The 16,227-nt window shown below is 46.8% G+C and overlaps 2 protein-coding genes across 3 annotated transcripts in view; one reads left to right on the top strand and one right to left on the bottom strand.

Moving 5' to 3' along the window:
* Window positions 1–592: 592 nt before the first annotated feature.
* ZNF394 (zinc finger protein 394) overlaps window positions 593–16,227 on the bottom strand; it is a 73,095-nt gene continuing 57,460 nt past the window's right edge. The window contains exon 2 of one of the 2 annotated variants that reach the window (XM_073215057.1): window positions 593–2,303. In XM_073215057.1, coding sequence (XP_073071158.1) covers window positions 2,199–2,303 — 105 coding nt within the window. In that variant the 3' untranslated portion in view covers window positions 593–2,198. The remainder of the gene's footprint in view (window positions 2,304–16,227) is intronic. The other variant, XM_037017825.2, reaches the window with a different exon arrangement.
* On the top strand, window positions 8,598–16,115 carry ATP5MF (ATP synthase membrane subunit f). The gene is made up of 4 exons (XM_037017827.2): window positions 8,598–8,748; window positions 13,903–14,010; window positions 15,162–15,278; window positions 15,986–16,115. The coding sequence occupies exons 1-4, from the start codon at window positions 8,736–8,738 to the stop codon at window positions 16,012–16,014; spliced, it is 267 nt and encodes an 88-aa protein (XP_036873722.1). The 5' UTR covers window positions 8,598–8,735; the 3' UTR covers window positions 16,015–16,115.

Raw genomic sequence — 16,227 nt, 5'->3', positions numbered from 1 at the left:
GGGGAGGCTGGGATGGCGGGGCGCGGGGGAGAGGAGGGTGGAAAGAAGCCAGCTTCCCCCCTCCGCCTGAGGGACAGTGTTACAGCCGCCAACAGCCGTGGTCGCCATATCAAGACTGTCGAGGGGCCCTCCCCGCCTTCCGCATCAAGGCTCCCTCTCCGCTCCGACGCAGTGGCTCCGGTGTCTAGCAGATGGAGCGGCCTCTCCCACGGCACAGGGCTTACCCACCCGCTCTGTCCCCAGAAGCGGGGCCTGGAAGGGAGACTTCTACATGCGCCACAGCCGCCAGTATTCTGAGGAGCAAGTTCTGGGGCCTAGCGAGCGCACCCAGTCCGCAGCGACGTCGCCTCCCACCTGGATGATCTTGAAACCCTGACAAGTGCAGGAGGGAGATGCACGGAAGCCACCAAAGAGTCGCTAAGAGGAAGGTAGTGCGCTGGCGGGGACGGGGCGAGGGAATCGCGAGGTCCCTCCAGCCCAACCAGGGAGCACAGTGGCCCACTGGCCGTCACCCGGGCAGGTGGCGCAGGAGCGCTGGTGTCAGGACTGGAAAGAGGGTGAACGCCGGTGGCTATCCGCAGGGTCCTGCGTACAAATCGGACGTCATTCCGCGATATACGGGCCAAAGAGTAATCGAACGGTCTAGCGGCTGACTCTCCAGCAGGTTAAAAAGCGGCTGTCTCCGGTAATGCGAACGATTCGAGGTCTCGGGGCCCAACGGATCTAAACTTGTTCTCGGGCTTTAAGTGGGTAAGAAGCGCAGCCCTCTGGGGCTGAGCGCAGTGGATGCACGGGAGGGGTGGGCACTTCGGTTCAGCAGAACTGTGCTGGGCATGAACCCAAAGCCAGGTTGGCAGATGTCATTGTTCATCAGCCTCCAGAAACGGTGTCGGTTTAGACCCTGGACAGTGACCCTGGAAGTCAAATCGCTGAGGGTAAATTCTGAAAATGGATGGTGCTGCATCCATTTGCTATGCTGGCGTGGATGCCCAAGAGAGACGGAAGGGGGCGCAGAGTCACGGGGTAATGGAGAAATGTGGCATTGCCTCTAAATTCTCCTCTAAAGGGGAAGAAGATGGTGTATCTTGGATGGATCGTATGGTGACAAATGGGCAGAAAGAAAACCCAGATTTCTTGATGGAAAGCTGGTGAGGAACAAAGAGGGGGTTCAGAGTTCCAGGGAAAAGCCTGGTTCGCAGCACGCACTGTGTGAATTATCCACTCCGTGGGGCTGTGTTCACTTAACTGCGGTGTAGGTGACAGTAACTCTCAAGAGCAAACCCCACAGCTACCTCATACCACCTCAGAAAATAAGAGTTGATTTCAGAGTTTTACTATCTCTTTTCCTGAATTGTTCGTGTTCCTTCTTCGTGTTCTCCCTAAATCAGTTCACCCAACACCAGGGGCAATACATCTAAAACGGCACTTTTCCGGGAAGTGTTCTTCGCATCAGTCATTATTTTTTGAGAGCAAACGGGCCAAAACTTCTGTCGGCCCCTTCAATTCTATTTTTCGTTACTAAACATCTTCCTAATTTTAAATAATATAATTATCTGTTGCCAAAATAAAGGTCAATGAATAGAAAAACACCGAGCTAGACAAGAAAAAAAGCTCTGTAATTAAGGCCGACGAATGACAAACGAGAAGAAATACTTATGCAAAGCAAAGGGTTAATGAACAAATTAAGAGATTAGAAGGGGATTGAAAAGGTTTATTTACCGTCACCAAGGACACCCTGAGGCTTCTGAGGGGCCTTGGGCTCCCCTGCCCATGACCACCAGAATTTAAGCAGCGCTGGGCTTGGGCACCCCCTGCTTGTTGTCAGCTCGCCCACGCGAACTGGGTTCCAGGGCCTATCCACTTTCCGGGAACAGTGTGATCCTGGAACAGGTCACCATCTCTGCGCTCCAATAAATTCACCAATAAACTGAGATACCTCCTGACTGGACAGTGGGCAGAGAGTAGGTGGGATGGAGGAGAGTTAGGACCCTCCAGGATGACTTAACCGTGGGAGTCAGGTTAGGGGTGCGTGTCTGGAGCCTTAGCTGGGGATTGGCCCGGCGGTTGCAGGGTGGGGATAAAAGCCAAGGTTTCCAGGGCCTGTACTATACACAGAGTCTTTGCACTTTTGAGGAATCCCTCCAGCTCCTGCTCCTTTTCTTGGGACCCTTTTTTCCAGGAGTGCTTTAAAGCTGACTCTACGGAAGTGACCATTCGGACCCGCAGCTCCTCTTCAGAGTCTCAGGTGGTAGACTCGGTCTCCCACTTCTCACCATACCTGCCTTCTTGACACCTTCGGGGAGCTAGAGAAAAAGCAGAGAAACACCAAGCTGAGCTGCATTATGTTCGGAAGGAAATACCCAAATTTTGATGCTGGTGGAGCATGATAACAGCAAGCACATTGCCCAAATGAACAACATCATGAACTCAATGACCCCAGTCTTATGGGAAACTGCAGAAATTCTTACGGGAAACTTAGAGAATTCTGGCTGCTGAGGGAAATAGAAGTAAGGGTGTGGAAATGCTGTCCACAGTAAAATCTGTTTGTAGAACACCAGAGTGAAAAAGAGATCCTCAGAAGGAAAAGACGTCAGCTATTTCCCAAATCAGTGGAGGGAGCAGGTGAGCAGGGGCTGGATGAAACTTCAGGAGGCTGAATCATGTCAGGTGCTCACTGGATGTAGCACAAGAGAGGAAGATGTAGGTAGAATCTTGAAACAAAAAAGTCACAGCTCTAATGAGCACCATAGTCAAAAAGCTGTGGGTCTGCACAAGGAAGAAGGCATGTGGCACACTCAGCCTCACTGAAGGCATTTTCTCCATCAAGCAGATGAATGAACAAGTGAGTCTACACTAATGATCTCTTCAGGGAGGTGGTGCCAGCACAAAGGTGGTCCCACCTGTGACATTAACACCCAACCACATACAGAGAGTCATATTCATGCTCCTTGTGTGCCACAGTTCTCCTCTGAGCTGTGTAAGGCCCCCATCCACCTGTTCAGATAGTGGAGGGAAGTGAACAATGAGGACAGGAGGTTTTGTGGTTTTTTTTGAGAGGGCACCTCTCATATAGGGCAGGAGGTTTTTGACAGTCCCTAAAGGAATCTGAGTAATGACTTATTACTGTATTCTTGCTTTAGACAGGCTTCTTACCCCATTGTCTTGGCATCCCCATGAATCAACTACCCTGAAACTTCATATCCCTTTGCATGGGGACCACCACAAAGTGTGACAGTAGGGAGGGTTTCATAAAGTTTTTACCCCAGCATTTGATTATGAGAACTGTGAACCACAATGGACTGAAAGAATTTTACAGATAACACCTGTGTCTCCAGGACATTAATTCTATCATTAACATTTAAGTGTATTTGTTTTGTTGCATATCCATCCCTCATTCATCAACCCCTATTATTACTTTCCATTTCAAATTTATTTCCTTAAATAATTCAGAATGCCTTCTAACTAGAGTTCAACATTTTTACAGACTTAATTTAAATTTGCTTACAATGAAATGTTATGAGTTTAACAAATGCGTATACCAATAACACAAGCCCCTATGAACTTAAAGAATATTAAACTTCACCCCACAAAATCATCTCATACCCTTTTCCAGCCTATCTCCACCTGTATCCCCACAAAGATGATCACTGTACTGATTTTTTTTTCCAAGGGGGATAAGTTTTGCCTTATGAACTTCATATTAACTGAGTTTAATCACCAATGGCCAATGATTTAATCAATCATGCCTGTCTTAAAACCCAAAAAGTCAGGGTTTGGAGAGCTTCTGGGTTAGTGGACACATTGAGGTGCTGGGGGGTAGGTGCTCAGAGAGAGCATGGAAGCACCGCGCCCCTTCCCCATACCTTGTTCCATGCATCTGTTCCATCTGGCTGTTCTGAGTTACATCATTTTATAATAAACCAGTGACCTAGTAAATGAAGTGTTTCTCTGAGTTCTGTGAGCCACTCTAGCAAATTTATTGAACCCAAGGAAAGGGTCCATGGAGGCTCCTGCTATAGTGGGACAGAGGCCCAGGTGATAACCTGGACTTGCAATTGGCATCTGAAGTGGGGCACGGGGATAGTCCTGTAGAACTGAATGAGCCCTTAAGCTGTGGGATCTGATACTACCTCCAGGTATATATGTTAGAACTGAGTAGGACACCCAGCTGGTGTCAGAGAATTGCTTGGTGGTGTAGGAAAAGCCGCCCACTGGTACTGGTATCAGAATCAGAATTATGAATTAAGATTGTGGGCCTAGCAGTGCATGGAGAGAGGGCTTGTTGCATTTATCTGATTCACCAAGTCTTCAAGACCTAGAAAAATGCACAGTTGTATGACTGAAGTTCACTGCACCAAGCAAAACCATGACTCCCACAATTTCTGATCTTGCACACCATCCCTTCCAAAAATTTCCACCTTACAGGTGGAGAATGTGTGACCAAGTGAAGAACCAATAGTCCAGGATGGCACAGCAATTCAGGATTTGGAATAGACACCATAGCATGGATCTACGTTGAGTGCCTGTCACCTGTTATAAATCCAGCAGTACATGATCTTTCTTATTCTTCCTCAAAAAGCAGGCACATAATTGGTAGTTTCCTTGCTGGTACTCCCCCTAAGGGAGATGCCAGCAGCTGCAGACCTTACCTTCTGAGGGTCTGACTGCTGTAATCAAATTGCAGATCATCTGTTTACTGTCTGAGGAAAAAAAAAAACAGCCAAAGGATTTTTTTCAGTGCCTATAGGGTCCACTGGTGGCTAATTGGATAACATCCCACCTCTAATGTTAAAATGTAGGTTGTGAAGTCATGAAGATTTTGGGTCAGGCAAGGCTCCTCGTGGGGAACTTCTCCATTAGAACACACCTGGGGAATCCCCAAAGGTCACACATTCGGAAACTTAATAATAACTTTAAGCTGACTGTGTTTGTCTTTTGTTCAGAGTTGTGTTCCCAGTGGCCATACATGTGCCTGCACTGGTTCTTAACAGATGATCAATAAACACTTGATTCAAGTGCCCATGCTACACACGACACTGTTTCCCCTAATGAGTTCTTGAGGTCATTCAGTGAACATTTATTAATGACTTCCTCTGTGCATACACCAGGCTCAGAGGCACGGGGATTACAATTTTGTAAAAAATACTGTTCTCGTCCTAATGGAGTGGCTATTTATTGCAGGAGGCAGACCGCAAGCAATTGCCTGTAACAGAGAGAGTATGTGAAGGACAAGTGCAAGGTGTTATTAGCAAAGACAATGGGGATGGGTGTGGGTAAGGTGGGGGACTGGATATCAACCATGCAGCTAGGCGAACCTTCCTGAAGGAGATGACCTTAGAGCTGAAGTTAAAGGAGAAATGGAATTTCAGAAGCATAGGAGAGAGGAAAGGGTCAGGCAGTGGAGGGGTAGTATGAGCCAACTATCACTGTACCCATTTTTTATTAAAAATGGGCAACCCTTACTGAACTCAAGCCATTTATTTATTTATTTTTTTAAAGCCATTTCTACATGAGACATACTTGCAGATCCCTGGGCCCCAAAGAGGGAAGGACACCAGGAGGAGATACAGATAGCAGTGCTCAGAGGGAAAAACTTTAAATAAAATACAAGTGGCATGTTGGAAAAGGGTATTCTGTAGGAATAGTCATGTAGGAAAAGTCATGGGATGAAGCGTATAAAAGTACTGCTAAAAAAAATAAGAATTCTAAAAGTGTACACTTCAAACAATGTCAATATGTAATTTGATTTCAAAGTAAACACTTCACATTGAAACAGCTCTTTCTGACCACCCTCCAGTGCTGGGCCCGCTGATGCAGTTCTCAGGCCTCTGCTCACACTCCTTGTCCTGGGGGCGCCCGTTCTGGGCAGGGCCCTCAGCCTTAGGAAAACACTAGGACCAGAAAGTCTTGCCTGGTATGAGGCCCAAGCACCCTCTCCTGCCCTGTCTTGTGGGGCTATGTGCCTACCAGGGCTCCATCTGCACTTCTTTCTTCAAGCCCAATTCCTGGTTCTCCCGGGAGCTGCTGCCAGCTCCTGAGGTGTGCGCACCTACCCAGCAGAGCCAGGTCTCGGTGTCCTGACCCCCACGCCCCAAGTCAGGCCTCGCTGTCACGTGGGCTCCCTTTCACATTGGTCCCGCTCCCCCACCTGGGTATCTGCATTGTTCTTCTGGGTCACTCAACTGCGTGGGGAACGGGCGGCTTGCAGCCTTGTTTGCTGTCCCCATGGAAAACGGGCATGCACCTTGGGCGGAGCTTCACAAGGGGCTAGGGGTCCAAGGTCCTGGGACTGCCAAAGAGGAGCGGTCTTCCAGCCATTCCGGGAAGACCTGGTTGGCTCCTCTGCCCAGGTTAGGACTTGGGCTCTGGCCTCTCTTGAAATCAGCTGCCCCGGGACCCCGAATTTGGGGGGATTTCCTCTTTTCCACTTAATGTGATCATTGCAAGTCATTGTCTCTGAGGTGCTACGAGTTCTCTGGGAAATGTGGGACATCTGATTGTGCATGGTAAAGAGCAGGTGGCACCGGGGAGACTGAAGCAGGAGCTGGAAGGGGAAGGGTGTGGAGGAATAGGTCAATCGGGACAGTTTCAGAGGGTTCTCAAACGATGAGGTCCATATGGGTGATGGGAACCAGAGGGTCCTGTTGTGACATGTCTGGGCCTCAGCCTCTGATTGGCCAGGCTTGTGAAGGGCAACCATAAAAGCCCAGGTGCTAAGCCAGAAGCTGGACAGAGAGGGTCTGAGAGTGTTGAGGGGGTGATCTTCACCTGTGGGTCTTCTGCTGATCCCTTCCTGCCAGAAGCCCTGTAAAACTGAAAACCCTAGCCCCCTTTCCCGTTTCACTCAGGTCTTGGGTTTTCCACCCACTGTCCCCTATTTTGCCTTGTCCCCAATCTCAGTCCAGGGCTGGGGCTGCGACTTGGTACCAGGCTTCCCGCCCCACTAACACCTGCAGCCCCCGCCTCAGGTGCATGTCCATCTGAAGCCAAGGGAGATCATGAGTCCTGAGAAACAGGTTGCAAATGGGGGTTCAGGATCCACAGTAGGGAGTAGAAATTTGGTGTCAGTGGAGCCCCGCAGGTAAGGGACGGTTTTTCAGGTGAGGAAGGTGTCTCAGTGGTGATTGAAAAGCTATTGGAGAATACTCAATGTCTGAAGGTAAATGAACAAAAAACTGAGCTTGAAAGCTCAGCCAGGACTGACGATCATTTTCTTTGTTTTTGCAACTTTTGCAAATATGTATTGTTTTGTTCATTTTTATATTAAATAGATTACTTTGTGTCACATCAAAAAAGCCACCCAGTATTATATATAACTGTGAGTGAAATAAATGAAGGTCCTGCTGTGCAGAGCAAAACTAGAACAGAGAAGGAGAAACGCCCTCTTAGGAGTGTTTAAAGATAGTTTTGATAGATGAAGAGAGGCCCTTTTGGATCCATTGTGGAATAAGAAGAATTAGAACCTCAAGGTATGGCTTAGAAAAGAGTTGTAGGTATTAAAGGTGGACTGTGCAGATTTTTTTGTGAAGGAAACCTGGTGAGATGGAGTGTGTAGCTAATGGCTGTGCTCAGGTGAGAGGTGAACCTATCATGTGCTTAATTACAGTTATTAGTAATTACTAATTATTAGTCTGTAATTACTGTTTTATTCTTAGGAACTTCTCATAAAAGGTAACTGAACACTGGAATCAGCAGTTGGTTATTCTTTTTTTTGAGAATACCTTCACAAAACAGGCAAGAAGTTCTTACAATATTGTCAGAATATTAATGGAAGTCAAAGCATAAAGAAGTCTTTTGGAAAAAACACACACGCAAAGGGCTCTCCAAGGGAAGTTATTCTAGATAATGAAGAATGTGAGGAAAATGAGCAAAGACAATCAAAGGAGATTAAGTGGTATAAAGAAATAATTCAAGAACCAGAAGAAGAAAATACAGAGTAGAGCAGTCCTGCAAAACCCAGACAGACAATTCGGTAGAAAACCATGGCTGTTACCTTGCAGCTCAAGTTCTTTCTAGAGAGATGATAGCAGCTGCAACCTGTGGCCAATACTTGATGCATTTTTTAAAGGCCATAATTTAGAGCAGTTTTAGGTTTAGGAAAAATTGAGAGGGAAGTACAGAGAGTTTCCATATACCCCGTGCCCCAACACATGCATAGCCTCTGCACTTTCAACATGACTCACCCGAACGGCACTTTTTTTCCCTTTTTTAACCAAAGATGAGCCTACATGGACACATCATGATCACTTAAGGTCTACAGTTTACCTTAGAATTCATTCGGTGTATAGTCTATGGGTTTGGACCAATTTAAAGCCTAAGCTTTTCCTGGTGACTGGAAATTCCTTGAAATCTGAGCTGATCCCCCATCAAGAGCAGTTGGAAGGAAGGGTCTTGAATTGCACCTGTCATCTCTCACAACAAATTTATGGCGACATAGTAAGAAAGCCAGGAGGCCAATCCCGGCCTTTCCCCTGATTTTGCATATTTTGGTACCGTCAAACCTCCTCCCTTCCCGGATGGGAAGCCCAGGCTGAGCCCCACTCCGCCCCGCCTGCGGAGGGCTCGGCCTCCCTCGACGTCACCCTTCACCCCACAGCGCCCTTGCAGCCTTAGCCTCGCAGCAATCGCGACCCGGTCGATTCCCGTGAACCTCTGCTCCCCGCGCCGGCTAGTGCGCGTGCTCCCTACCCAGCAGCCCTCACGCTGCCGGGGCAGCGGACACCCAGGACTCCAAGATGGCGTCAGTCGGTGAGTTGCCGAGCCGGTTTGGGCTGCCAGGATGAAGGCAGGAGCCGGGCCTGGGGCCCGGGGTTCAAGGCTGCAGTGGGACGGGAGGGAGCTGCGGCGCCTTCTGCCCTTCGCTCAGGGCCTTCGCCGCGGCTTCACCTGAGGCCTCCGGACGTTGGGAATGTGCCGCCTCGGGCCGCCCTCCCTATCCTCGCTAAGCAGTAGCTACTTTTGTTCCGCCGCTACCCAGGTGCTTGCATTGAACCCCGCGCAATTATTTGTCTATCCCGAACCTGAAGCTCAGATTAAGCTCCAGGAGGAGCCAGTGCTAGGCCGGTGCCTGGCTCCACGTAAGATTAGACGCATGTATGTTGAGAGGGTGCTGAATAGGCTGAGAGGTGATGTGACCTATTCAAGGTTATTAGTGCGAGGGTTGAGCTGGGATTCAATCCTAGGGGTCTGGCAAAGTGAGCTTTAATCACAAGGATGACCTTATGACCAGAGACTTTTCGGTGACATGCATGTAATAAATCTCAGCATTCATTGGACTGTGCACGATGTTTTTTTAAAATACAGAAACCTTGTTTTAAGCCCTAGATCCTCGCAGTAGCTTTATCAGGAAGTCAGTGCTGGGAACGTTGATCCCAGTGTAAAGATCGAATGTGACAGAGTTTTGATTAACCTACGTGTCTTACCCCAGTTTCTGTATTATTAATCTCAGCTTGGAGAAAAAGATGAGAATGACGCTGTTTTTCTCATCCGTAAAAATGGGCATGAGATTATCCACAGTGGTTGTGTTTAAACAAGTCAACAGGTGAAAAGGAAGCATTGAAACTTGGCATCTTACTTAAGCAGAGGGTTGTAGTGAAGAACGCTGTCTGTCGTTTTGATGATCTTTTAGATGGTGTCTGTCCCCAGAACATAAGACCCACGAGTTTCATTAGCAAATAAAGTGATGTAAATATGCATTAACAGCAGTAGATGAAACCAAGGGTTGGCAAACTGTGGCCTGTGGCTGATTTTTCTGTGGCCTCTTCTTGTACATCCTGGAAACATATTTTTGTTCTTTAAAAATTTATTTAAAAAAAGGAAAAGATCATGCTGCAGAGGCCTTGTGTGATCTGCAAAGCCTAAACTCTGCTCTGGCCAATGCTTAGGTCGGATTTACCACCCAGAAGACACTTGGCATTTCTTTGCCTCTCCATATAGGTGGATAGTATGCTCCTTGAAGTGATAAAATCAGACCATGTAGCCACCTACCCTCACAAGAAACTGCAGTCTTTCCTCAACCTTCACTGAAATGCTGTCATGACCAGAAGCTATATGTGTGGATGCTCCCGCTTTCAGATAGCTCATAGGCAGAAAAATAATAATCATTTCCCAAGGGGTTAACATCCAAAATATGTAAAGAACTCACACGCCTCAACACCCAAAAAGCAAATAACCCTATTAAAAAATGGGTGGAGGATATGAACAGATAATTCTCCAAAGAAGAAATTCAGATGGCCAATGGGCACATGAAAAGATGCTTCCTTCACATCACTAATTAACAGGGAAATGGAAATTAAAGCCACAATGAGGTATCACCTCATGCCAGTTAGGATGGCCAACATAGAAAAGAATAGGAACAACACATGCTGGTGAGGATGCAGAGAAGGGAACCCTCCTACACTGCTGGTGGGAATGTAAATTAGTTCAGCCATTGTGGAAAGCAGTATGGAGGTTCCTCAAAAAACTCAAAATAGGAATACCATTTGTCCCAGGAATTCCACTCCTAGGAATTTACCCTAAGAATACAGGAGTCCAGTTGCAAAAAGACATATGCACCCCTATGGTTATCGCAGCACTATTTACAATAGCCAAGAAATGGAAGCAACCTAAGTGTCCATCAGTAGATGAATGGATAAAGAAGATGTGGTACATATATACAATGGAGTATTATTCATCCATAAGAAGAAAACATCCTACCATTTGCAACAACCTGGATGGAGCTAGAGGGTATTATACTCAGTGAAATAAGCCAGGTGGAGAAAGACAAGTACCAAATGATTTCACTCATCTGTGGAGTATAACAAAGAAAAAACTGAAGGAACAAAACAGCAGCAGACTCACAGAACCCAAGAATGGACTAACAGTTTCCAAAGGGAAAGGGACTGGGGGTGTGGGTGGGAAGGGAGGGAGAAGGGGAATAAGGGTCATTATGATTAGCACACATAATGTAGGGGGGGCACAGGGAAGGCAGTATAGCACAGAAAAGATAAATAGTGACTCTAGCATCTTACTATGCTGATGGGCAGTGACTATAATGGGGTATGTGGTGGGGACTTGATAATGGGGGGAATCTAGTAACTACAGTGTTGCTCATGTAATTGTATATTAATGATACAAAAAAATAATAATTCCCATTTACACAGTGCTTAGAGCCAAGTACTGAGGTGGGTGTTATTCCTAGTCTTATTTTACTAAGGAGGAAACTAAAGCACAGAGAGGGCAGTAACTTGTGCAGAGCTACACTCCCAGAATCCTTGACCCCAGAATCTGCTCTGCTCACACTCCACTCTATGCGGATGTGAGCCAGACTGCAGAGGGATGTGCAGTGGAGGAGTGCTGGGGGAGGGTTCCAGGATGGCTGCCAGGGACTGAGGACTTTGTCTTCTACTAGAAAAATCCTTGCAGTAAGTATAGATGCATCTATCTGTAATGAATCTGGTGGTCCTTTGACGTTTGTGGTAGTGCTGTATTTGACTCTCCTTAAAGCTAATGTGACTTATTTTTCTGTGCTTATGAATTTCCTATTTTGGTTAAGGAAACATTATCTTCACAGTACAGAGATATAAATATGTAGAAAAATAAAGTTTTAAATCATTGGCTTCTGTGACAATGCCAAGGTATGAGGCCAGCTCCTGAATGTGGTCATGAGAATGCAGAATATATTTTCATAGTTTATGTGAATGAAAAAATAGCCTCACTGGGCCCAGAAGTGACCTGATTTTTTTTTTTTCTTTTTTTGGTCTCCAGGCTTATACCTGTTAAACATACTTTGAATTAAAATACTGTTTTTCTTTAGCACATCTCCCTCACCATAGTTCTATTTTTAAAATCGTTTTTAAACTTTTTATTATGATTTCAAATACAAAGGAAATGGAATAACATAACACATGCTTTGTATTGTTACCCAGTGTCAATAGCTAGCAGCACTCTGCCATTCTGCTTCCACATTAAGCGGACACTCCCCACCACATTGCTGTACTTAAAGCTGGTTGGTTTTAGAATGATGTGTGGCCATTCCTCATGGCCTGCAAGAAGACATTGAGAGTGTAGCAGAGGTACTGACTGTTCTCATTCAAGAAGAAATGTATTATCATAATCCTTTGACTATAAGCCTGCCATTCCAAGTGAAGACAAAACTGGGATGTAAGAGGTGTACTTGTTTAACTTTTCTAGAAATAATGCAGGCAAGGTGATAGAGATAGGGACAGGTCATTCTCAAGTGGTATTGAACTTAATATCACTGGCAATAAACTTTGCAACAGTGATTTGGAACAAATCCGGAAATTCATTTGAGACTCTCTCGCATTTCAAAAATATTACCAAACTAATCACAGTTTTTTATCTGTAAAAGAACTATAGGGTTCAATTAATCCCTGAGGTCCTATATGCTTAAAATGTCTTTAGTTGGGTTTATATGCCATTTCATTGCCTACCCTTTTTAAAATTTTTATTTTTTATGTTGAATGTAGACCTTAATGAGATTTCAGCAGTAATAATAACAGCTTATGGGTCTGAGCACTGTTCAGAATGCTTTTACATAGATTCTCATTCAGTCCTTGGAGTAAACCGTTTTACAGATGAGGGAACTGGAGCTCAGGGGTTATACAGAAAGGAAGGAAGTGCTGGCACTTGAGATTTGGCGGACTAGGAAGGAGGTGTTTTATGAGATGACATTTAAGTGGAGACAGCCCTGTGACTATCCAGGGGCATTGCAAATGCAGAGGCCCGCAGGTGAAAATAATCCTATTGCATGTGAGAAACAGTCGGGTTTAGCCGAAGCACAGTGAGTTCAGGGTAGATATGAGATGGCTGTCTTCCTGGTAGAATGCTGGCTCCTGAAAGTAGACAGCTGCAGTCAGTGCAGTATCCACAGTGCCTGCTGCCTGGCATACAGTAGGTGCTCTATGTTTGCTGAATGAGTCTAGGTGGAAGGTTGGGCCCAGTTTGCTCAATGGACTTGAAGTTCGTCCTCAAGGAGCCTTAGTCTTTCTTTGGAGCCCCAAAACAGAGAAGAAACCTTGGAGTGGTTTAGTCTGGCTTTTCCTATGACATCTTAGAAAGGGATGGTTGTCCTTGACTCCTTGCCCTGAAGAGGGCATCTGCTAAGCAGCTTGTTAAAGTTGATCTCTAGAGGGAGGAAATGTGAAGGGAGACCAGTCCCTCCTTAGGAACATTTGGATGTTCACAGCCCACACCATCCCCTGCCCTCCCTGGTCCCCTTCCTATTTTACTTTTCAGCCCAGACCTGAGTACAGGTGGACCTCAGCCAGGAGCCCTTTGTGTCTTCTGTCCCCAGACTCTCAGTGAAATATGGTCTGGGGCCCATTGGATCATTTGGAGTGGTTTTACCAAGTCATTTGATGTCTGGTCCTAGGTAGGATGCTTGAGGTAGAAATCAGGTTGCCTTCAGGATCATGGGGGTCAGACCCGAGGTTGAGTCCTGCCTCCACTCCACTGTCACTTTGGCCAAGTTGCCCAACTTCTCTGAGTCACTCCCACACCTCCTACCATAAAATAAAGGCACCAGCTACTTGGTGCAAAGATTAAATGACCTAATATGTGTGTGGTAAATACTAGTTTTGAAGTGCTCTTGTCTAGTCTGTCCTCGGTTATTTTCTTCCTCTTGGCCCATAGTTCTCTTTTTACATCGCTACTCCCAGCAATCTGTTATTCAAAATCTGTTTGTTAATAAAGGTGTCACTGCAACCGTTGTGCCATTATATGCTCTGGCTTAAAATAGTGAATTTGGTGACATATTTATTCATAATATTACTTATATGTGGCCTCCATGTAATGACATTATTGAATGCACCTTTCTGAAAGGTTTAAGTAAGTGATGCAAAGGATGTTATTTGTGTTATTGGGAGATTTTGCAGTATGTTTTTTTATGCTCTTCCTTTTCAGTACCAGTGAAGGAGAAGAAGCTCATGGATGTCAAATTAGGGGAGCTGCCAAGCTGGATACTGATGCGGGATTTCTCCCCTAAAGGCATTGCTGGAGCATTTCAAAGAGGTCAGAGCCCTGGGGACTTTGTAAACAAAAGGGAATCTCTGGGTCTTCAGATCTCTTTGTCCTGAAGTAATTTGGGCAGTAAAGGCCTTGTCTCAGACTGGTATATTACACAGAGGAGTGGGAGAGATTGTTAGCCCTTGAATTCCCATCTTTAATTGGTCCTATCAAAAGCCAACCCTAGATATTTCAGCCAAGAAAATGTTCTCAGTAGGATGAAATGAGTACCACTGCCTCTGGCTTAAAAGAAATGTCTCTGGCCATTTTTACATCTTAGGCCCCTTGGAAAGCATAGCAAACCTCCATCTGTAACAAGAGTGCTCATCTCCCTGCCAGGCAAGAGTATTGGAAGTGGTCTCCACTTCAGGTCTGTGTGTTTTAGAGTGCACGACTGTCCTGTGGAACCCACATCATCCCACGGGGGCCTGTGTGGCCCCCAGCCTCCTCCAAGGTCCCCCCTCCTGTCTTTTTTCTTATTCTGGTCACCCTGTGGCTCTTTTCGTTTGCCACGTTTCTTCCTGCCCTGAGGCCTGTCCTCGGCTTTGCCCTCACATTAGATTGCTCTAGAGTACGTGGCCTTTTCCCCATGCTTAGCTACAACAGTCCCTGACCCCTCAGCAGAGGGTGAGTGTGGCCGTTCATGCTTGCACTTCCCTGCCCTGCTCCTTCAGGCCTGCCCGCGTTGCATTTTGTTTTATGGGATAGGCTGTGAGTCCAGAGGGCAGCCACTGTTTCCTTACTGGCAGGGCACCCAGTAAAGAGGTGAATGCATGAAGCCTTCCTCTTCCCCAAGGGCCAGGGTGACCCAGCTGGCCACAGCCAGGTGGCCTTTCAGGGGGTTGGATTAGGTTAACCAAGAAAAATTATTGAATTTTGATCACAATTAGGGTAAGGGAACCCGCAGGACTGGAGATGAGGGTGAGGTAGGGTCAAAGGCAGATGGGCTGAGCCAAGTCTACATGATCAAGGCCAAAGGGTAGGGGTAGGATCAAGATCCCATGGGGCATTTGTGCTGTTTTATCACCCAGCGGAGGGAGGACGAGCAGCCTGAAGAGCCAGCGCAGGACTGGGTCCCCACATTCAGGCCAGATTGGACTGCACTGTGTGACACACTCACAGCAAAGCAGGGCCACTACCTCCTCTCCTGTTTGCAGGCTACTACCGGTATTACAACAAGTATGTCGACGTGAAGAAAGGCAGCGTCGCTGGGATCTCCATGGTGCTGGCAGCGTATGTGCTTTTCAACTACTGCCGCTGTTACAAGGAGCTCAGTGAGTGTCTTGGGGATTGGTTTGCCTTCAGTCTCCCAGGAGGGCAGTACTTGTTCACAGGCCGCAAAGAATTGAAGGGACTTGCCAGGATACAGGATTATTTTCCATGAGAAAATTGTGCAAAGGGAAAATAAAGGCAGGGAAATAAGATGAAGGTGGGTAAAGGTAGGAAGCATTCTGCCAGGTGCTGCAGGCTCTGTCACAGCGTGGTGGGAAATTTGGCTTCATCTCCTTAGCCAGCCAGCCAGTGCAGAGGGAAACACGTGGAGTGGGGCGGCCTGTGCTGTCTGCTCTGGAAAGCATAGCTAGTCCTGATTCTGAGACCTGAGAGGAGCTGGTCTGGCAGGAGATGCCGGGATGTGTTGACAGTGGCCGCTGTTTCTTGGGTGGTTTATGACAGCACCAAGCCCCCTGCCAGTCTGTGGCACTCGCAGTGATGCTGGCTCTGAAGGATGGGTTACCGGGGGCTGTTTTTCGGAGTGTGTGTTCTGGGAAGGAAGAGACTGTCTAGGTAGGTCAGCTCCTGAGGTGCCATCATGCCCCCATGCCTGCTGTTACACTGAGTAGCTGGTAAGCAGGTTCTGTGTCATCTGAAAAAAATTCTCAGGATGGCTCCCTGGGATTTTTTAGCCCACTGCCCTCCCTTTTATCTTGTGCTTTCACTATACCTATTGAAAAAGTTAACTGTTTCACCTTTCTACCTTTAGAACATGAGCGGCTACGGAAGTACCACTGAAGAGGATACACTCTGCATTCCTAACCACGACCTTTGCCTGGCACCCTTGAATCCTTTCATATCCTGAGAATTAACACCCAATAAAAGGTGACTGTCACATGGATTGCTTCACTGGCTTAGCACTTCCCTGTGTGTCAGGAGCTCCCAGTGCATAGGCTAGGTGATTGTTCTACAACTCCCAAAGGGCAGCCAAGGGACTTAAACTGTGGAGCC

This window comes from Manis javanica, chromosome 10, assembly GCF_040802235.1.
Source record: "Manis javanica isolate MJ-LG chromosome 10, MJ_LKY, whole genome shotgun sequence".
NCBI classification, from domain to species: Eukaryota; Metazoa; Chordata; class Mammalia; order Pholidota; family Manidae; genus Manis; species Manis javanica.
The sequence above is the reverse complement of the archived record's forward strand: the minus strand, read 5'-3'. Positions and strand labels throughout refer to the sequence as shown.

Bases quoted from the DNA above. Each gene is read 5' to 3' on its own strand.
- ATP5MF (XM_037017827.2), top strand. The intron at 14,011-15,161 runs GTCAGAGCCCTG...TCCTGTTTGCAG, and splicing joins TGCTGGAGCATTTCAAAGAG to GCTACTACCGGTATTACAAC. The intron at 15,279-15,985 runs GTGAGTGTCTTG...TTCTACCTTTAG, and splicing joins CCGCTGTTACAAGGAGCTCA to AACATGAGCGGCTACGGAAG.